The sequence below is a fragment of the Siniperca chuatsi genome, linkage group LG1 (genome assembly GCF_020085105.1).
Source record: "Siniperca chuatsi isolate FFG_IHB_CAS linkage group LG1, ASM2008510v1, whole genome shotgun sequence".
NCBI lineage: Eukaryota > Metazoa > Chordata > Actinopteri > Centrarchiformes > Sinipercidae > Siniperca > Siniperca chuatsi.
The window spans coordinates 36949766-36956409 of record NC_058042.1 but is presented as its reverse complement, the minus strand read 5'-3'; the positions used below and the strand labels follow the sequence as shown (position 1 = coordinate 36956409).

Genomic DNA, 6644 nt, shown 5'->3' with positions numbered 1-6644 from the left:
GGAGGAATAGATGGAAGTGAAGGCAGCAGCCCCTGTGCTTCAGACTGCACTGCTGTCCCATGTGCTCACCTCATGTTCAGCACAGTTCGCTTGGAGGGCTGCTGCTTTCATCGAGTCTTGGGGAGAGACAGAGGAAGAAGGAAGAAGGGGTGTGAGCCGTTATCGCCCCCTACTGACGGTAAGCTGCCAGCCTCCCCCGGTCAGCTCTCCTCCACCGGGGACAGACGTCCCCCAGACTCAGCCCCGGACCTCCCACCTCCTCCACAGAAGCTACCAGGCTATAGGAGGAGGGGGGTCCGTCCTCCCCTCTCTCTTTTTCATTATATATATGTATATAATAGAATCCCTTCCTCGCGCGCTCCCTAGCAGACTGCTTGTCTCTTTGATCCCCCCCTCCCCTCTTAACAACAGCTGACGTCATCGCACGCACCCACCCCACCTCCTCAGCGCGCGCTCGACATTAAACTTTGTGTGCGCCTGTGCCCGTGCGCGCGCGTGCTTGGTGAGCGCGAGGCAGGGGTTTTTGTCTCACAGGGGGAAGCGCTCTGTGCTTCAGAGGGCTCGCGCACACCGGAGGAGCAGCAGCAGCAGCAGCAGCAGAAGCAGCAGCCCAGCAAGAAGAAAGTGATTTCACATTAGCGGACTACAGCCTTCTGCGTGCTGTGGCCTGTTCCTTCAGTGATTTAGTGACGTTTTAACAGGGTGATACTAAAGTTAAATCGACGCTGATAATAATATCGATACCAGAAGTAGGCTACTATGGAGGACCAGCTGCTGTGCTGCGAGGTGGACTCCATCAGGAGAGCCTACCAGGACGTCAACCTGCTCAACGACAGAGTTCTACACACCATGCTGAAGGCAGAGGAAAACTACCTACCGTCGCCAAACTACTTCAAGTGTGTTCAGAAAGAAATTGTACCCAAAATGAGGAAAATAGTTGCCACCTGGATGTTAGAGGTTGGTTTTACTTCACTTCAACTTTCCTTCACTGCCCGAGTTTCGCTGCTAACTTGTTGGTAGTTGGCAGTCGCTAGCTTACCAGTTTACCCTAAAACATGAGAAACGAGTCTTCATGTGAAAGTAGTGACTCTTTTAAAGGTTAATGTCTGATATTGAACTGTGCATGTTACATAAACGCTCTGAAAAGTATGTCTTCATGAGGGCTGGGTGGTCCTTTGGCTATAAGAGGAGATGTTGGCTCCAGACCGTACTCAGTTTCTACCGTGGATACCTTTGTTAGTGATTATTTCTTAGCTTATATTTTCTAGAAGGTTATGAAATGTAATTACATGGGGAAAATATTCCAAAATAACAGCAATGTACACGTATGCAGTCTGGCCCGTGCCAGTATTACGCGCCATCTTTGTTGTCGTAGGCTATAAGAGAAGGATTTTAATATCATTACAAATGTATAATATGAGCAACAATGACAGTAAGGCGGTTAAATCGGCCAGAAATGCAGCTGTGCGGTGAGACGGCTGGAGGCCGGCTGGGACCCGCTGGGGAAGTTTGTTTTGCTTCACAGCAGCCACTGCTGCCCGCGAAGGGCGCTGAGCAAAAAGCTCATTTTAAAAAAGGGCCAAAGTATTGCGTCCGTTTTAACAGTCGGATTTGATAGATTAGATGTTTTGTAATATTAACATGAACTTTTGGATCGAATTCTTCGTAGCTTTATATTTTTTATTAATTTCTGAAAGTGTGCATCGCAGAGCCGGGGAGAGTCGCCTGCAGCACGTGAAGAAGCCCAGTCTGAGAAATGAATTTTTAAAAAATTCCTACGTGTCACAATTCGACACATTTTACTCTCATCCGATCAGGCATTCGATAAGGATCATTAACATGCTAATTGTACGCACCCTGGTAATTTTTAAATATTTCTAAATATTTTTTGAAAAGATGACGAAGTTGAAATTAGAGAGTGAAACTTGCATCGACGCCACCTTTGTGTCTCGGTCAGAACTGACTGCAAACTAATTCCCGACTGTTTTCATTACTGTACCAGCCTTTCTTACTGTAGTCAATCGATGGATAGACTTTAGGTGTTTTCGGTTGCATGTGGAGTTGAGTTTGCGTTAAATAGCGTGCCACGCAGGATATTTGAACTCTAATCTCAAATGAATTTTAATGCACAAAATGTTTCATTTCTTTGCATTTCTTTTCGGGTGATTGTGGACAGCCAGCTATTGAATGCAAACAGCTGTGCACGGAATACGACATAGAGCCGGTGGGGGCCATATGAATGGGGGTGGGGGGCGGGGGGTTCTTCCAGCATGCGACAGCAACCTCTAAGTGCTTTTCTCACCTCCCAGGTTTGCGAGGAACAGAAATGTGAGGAGGAGGTTTTTCCGCTGGCTATGAACTATTTGGACAGATTTTTATCAGTGGAGGCCACCAGGAAAACAAGACTGCAGCTGCTGGGAGCTACATGCATGTTTCTAGCATCCAAGATGAAGGAGACTGTGCCCTTAACTGCGGAGAAACTCTGTATCTACACGGACAACTCGGTCCAGCCCGAAGAGCTGCTGGTAATTGAGTTCTGCAGACATGGATGTTGCATAAGGCATACAGTACACAGCAGCACGCACTGGAGACCACATGGGCAGAATACACAGTGTTTGGCAGTGTCACTATGGTCTTATGGCATCGACTGTACTGAAATGTGATAGATTCTTTGGTTGAAATAAAAAAGTAGAAATGTAGCTTTGGTGCAGCAGTGTCTGAATGGCTGCCTGTGCCTTTCCCATGGTGACTGGAAGGCCTCTCTGATTTCATGAATGGTCTCAGTGACTGCCAAGAAAACACTGATTCACAGCGACACCTATTGGCTAAAATACAGAGGTGCAGACAGTGACAAACTGAACATGAACAACTACAGACACACACTTTTCTTTTGTGTTTGCTGTGACATTCGTTCTATGAGCAGCCGGTTATACCGCCGTGACTCCATCAGAGCGATGTTTGGGACAGTTAATGCAATCAAGTCAGATAACAGAGACATACATTGGGGCTTTATGTAGTATTGTATTCACGGGCCGACTATATCTGTATTTCTAGGTAGTTTAGTAAGCAATAAATAAATAAAAATAGCCTGAGGAAGTAGATCTGTTGATTATGCACATAGTAGGATTGCATAGGAACTTAAGACGATACATTTGTGAGAAAGCTGAAGTCTGGAGAGCGTTGCACTGCAGAGATAAAAGAAAGAAAGCTGCAAACATTAACCAGGATGGTATCAAAGCTGCAAACAGAAAACGTGCCAGGAATATAGGATGGGATTACATGTGCTGCAGCGGCAGGAACTAAATGTCACAGCAGACATGAAAGGAGGAGTACATTTTTCTTTCTAAGTGAGTGTGGGTCAGGTTGAGTGAATGCCTCTGGTCTGGTCCGTCCACAGCAAATGGAGCTGCTGGTTCTCAACAAGCTGAAGTGGGATCTGGCTTCAGTCACGCCGCACGACTTCATCGAGCACTTCCTGTCCAAGCTGAAGATCTACCCGTCCACCAAGCAGATCCTCAGGAAGCACGCCCAGACCTTCGTGGCGCTCTGTGCTACAGGTAGGACACGGAGCTGATGTCCTGATTCGAGTGCAGGTCCTATACCTTCATGTGTACAGTAAATATACTTGCTTGGGTGAACATTCAGATTTGCTAACAGAATTCAAATTAATATAATTAAACACTTGCCATGTAAGCATACAGTACAGTACATTGATAGTTATATGCATTTTCTATATTTCCTATTTTCCCTTATCGTTCTGTGTCTTAGTTTATGTAATTTAATACCCCAAGTTTCCAGACGGGGTGATTAAAGCTGCAGTCAAAATTGAGGATTTTTCTGGAGGTCAAAAGTTTGGGATGCAGCACACGTTATATATAATGAGTGGTTCTGTTCATTTATTGAAAGGAAAGTAGGTATGGTGTTTTACAGTCACTGTCAGACGGGGCTGTAGATGTGGACGTCTAACCTCGTCTGTAACACATGCTCGTGTCGTTTCCACAGATGTCAACTTCATCGCCAGTCCTCCGTCCATGGTGGCGGCGGGCAGCGTGGTGGCAGCTGTTCAAGGGCTCTACCTGAAGAGCCAAGATGCCTCCTTGTCCTCCCAGAACCTCACCAACTTCCTGTCGCAGGTCATTCGCAGTGACCCGGTACGCAAACACACATTGTACCAAACTCATATCTGAATGTGGAAAAGGCCATTGATTGCTCTGGATGGCGTTGACTCAGTGTTGCTTGTGTGCTTGCAGGACTGCCTGCGGGCGTGTCAGGAGCAGATAGAGTCTCTGCTGGAGTCCAGCCTGCGGCAGGCTCAGCAGCACGGCAGCACAACAGAAACCAAACGCGTGGACGAGGACGTGGACCTGTCCAGCACCCCGACAGACGTCAGAGACATCAACATCTGAAATGACCGGCACCCGCATCGCACGATGACCCGATGATCGAGGGAAAGTTGTCGACAAAGGGCGGCGACGGGTGGGCTGGGGAGGGGGCGCCTCATCTGAACTCGGCCTCCCCTCCTCCTCCTTCTTCCCGGCGGGCTGCTCTCATGGCCGACATGTCACTCACACGCCCGCTGTCCCCCACTGCTGCCAGGACGGGACAGAGCGCCCTGCGACAAACCCCAAGTCACATTACCTGCCGGTGTGCCCTCCCATCCTGGGAAAAGAAACGAACACTACAGAAATGTACCAGAGAAAACAGACAGCGTACTGACGGCCTGCGGGTTAGGGCTGGAGTCGAAGCCACAAAACAGACATTTTAGTAGATATTTGTTCTTATTCCCTCAGATATTAAACTAGGAATCTTTAAATTACCGCAGACTCAACTTGCCTACTAAAACATCCCAAAGTGTCATGTACAGTAGGTCCTTGTAGTCTGCCTTCAGGTCTTCACCTGAAATCGGACTTTTATTAAAGAGAAGAGGCTTTTTTGTGTTTCATTTCTCTTCTGTTATATCTAGAATGTTCTAGCCTTCCTGTCCAAGCTCCATGTTTGTCTTGTTGCGGTGCAGACATGCATACATCCCTGCTTGCTTGTGTTTAGTCACTTTATTATATATAATTTTAGACCTCTTTATCAATTAGTCTTATACCTCTTTTCTTCCAAGCCTTTTGTTTTTTAAACCAAGTGTAGTGTGAGACGCTCAGTTTTTCTGACCGCAGTGACTGTGGACTGCTGATGTCCAGGTTCGGACACATGTGATTCTTTGTTCGTTCGCGTTGCCCGTTTCAGCTTGCTGTAGTTTGAGAAGATCAAATCGATGCACAACCAAGCAGAGCGATCCACAGTCTGTTATGTTTCCTTTCTCCGTGTAGTTAAACCTAAACCATTCCAACTTTGTGTTCTAAAAAAAGCACTTTTGGTCAGCGCTGCTGGTCGTCTAAAAAATCACAGTGAGAAAGTTTGTACAACAACATGAAAAAGGAATGGGGGTTTGAGCAGGAATCTTCTGGTGACGGAGAGTCAGAGCAGCACCTGCAGACAGTTGCACCTGGATCTGAGTCATCTAATGGGACAAATGAATTGACCAGTAAGGCAGAAATCCTTTTTTGTAAAAACAGGACCGACTGCTGCGTGGCCCTGCGGTGAGTCTCGCAGAGCCGGGCGCCTGCTGTTGCTGAGTTTCAGTTCAGCAAATGTTTCGTACAGGCAGCGCTGCTCTTACATTTAAAGCTTGTCACTGATTCAGTTCAGCCTCAGTGCGCAGAGCCAAAAGCTGAAGGTCCAGAGGTAAAAAGAAGTATTATTTTTAGGGTTAAAATAATACTTTATTTTTATACAGTTAAAAATATTATTTATTTTTTTAGCTTGCACTTTCTAGTTTGCTAACGAACCGTGGCTCCACCTACTGGTGTTGAACTGTGCCTGCAGAGCAGCCCTGCCGTCCAGAAAGATTTGTAAAACTAAAACCCCGGTCTGCCTCTAAGTCACCAGGACAACATCTCCTCCGCTGCTCCGCCTCAGTTCAAACACTGCTCATGGATTCTGGGAAGGGGGTGAAGCTAAAAAACACAGAAGAGGAGTGTTGAGACTATTGACATGATTTTGCACAAACCTAAAAGACGTGGGCTGCGTTTCTTGGGGACTTGCCTAAAAGAGTGGAGAGCAAAGCTGGCAAGAGTACGGGGGGGGGATGGGTCCGCAAAAGTGGCAAAAAGGGTGAAGGCTCAACAGGGAGGTGTGTCTTAATGCTGTAGAGTTCCAGTCAGGGTTCCTGCACAGGGCGGGACGCTGTCGTGTATACGTTAAATATGACGACGGACAGATTACCACAGGCGGAGGGCTCTCTTCAAATCCCACTCTGCAAAAAGTGTTGAACTGTGTGACTGTCCAACTGTGCAGGAACCCTGCGCATTAGGTTTCTGATTGTACATTAAGGATAGAGAGTAGGAGAGAAACACTCCTTGTATTCCGCTGCTATAGAAAATAAATCCCAGCTACGTGTAAAAAAAAAAAGAGACAAAAAAAAGATGACAAAAACGTAATGGATTAAAACCGATGCTTTTCTCTTGTTGTTTGCTGCTACATTTTTGGTTGGTTTTTTATACATATAAATGTCAATATACTGCCATTCTAGGTTTGAATTTTCTCATAGAAAATTGTGTTATTGACATCCTCATTTGTTGTTTTTGTGTAGATTC

At 46.4% G+C, this 6644-nt stretch overlaps 1 protein-coding gene across 1 annotated transcript in view; it reads left to right on the top strand.

The window, feature by feature from the left end:
- Positions 1-534: 534 nt before the first annotated feature.
- ccnd1 (cyclin D1) overlaps positions 535-6644 on the top strand; it is a 7333-nt gene continuing 1223 nt past the window's right edge. The window contains exons 1-5 of the mRNA XM_044196849.1: positions 535-957; positions 2310-2525; positions 3398-3557; positions 4003-4151; positions 4251-6644. The exon at positions 4251-6644 is cut by the window's right edge and continues 1223 nt beyond it. Coding sequence (XP_044052784.1) covers positions 760-957; positions 2310-2525; positions 3398-3557; positions 4003-4151; positions 4251-4406 — 879 coding nt within the window. The 5' untranslated portion in view covers positions 535-759 and the 3' untranslated portion in view covers positions 4407-6644. The remainder of the gene's footprint in view (positions 958-2309; positions 2526-3397; positions 3558-4002; positions 4152-4250) is intronic.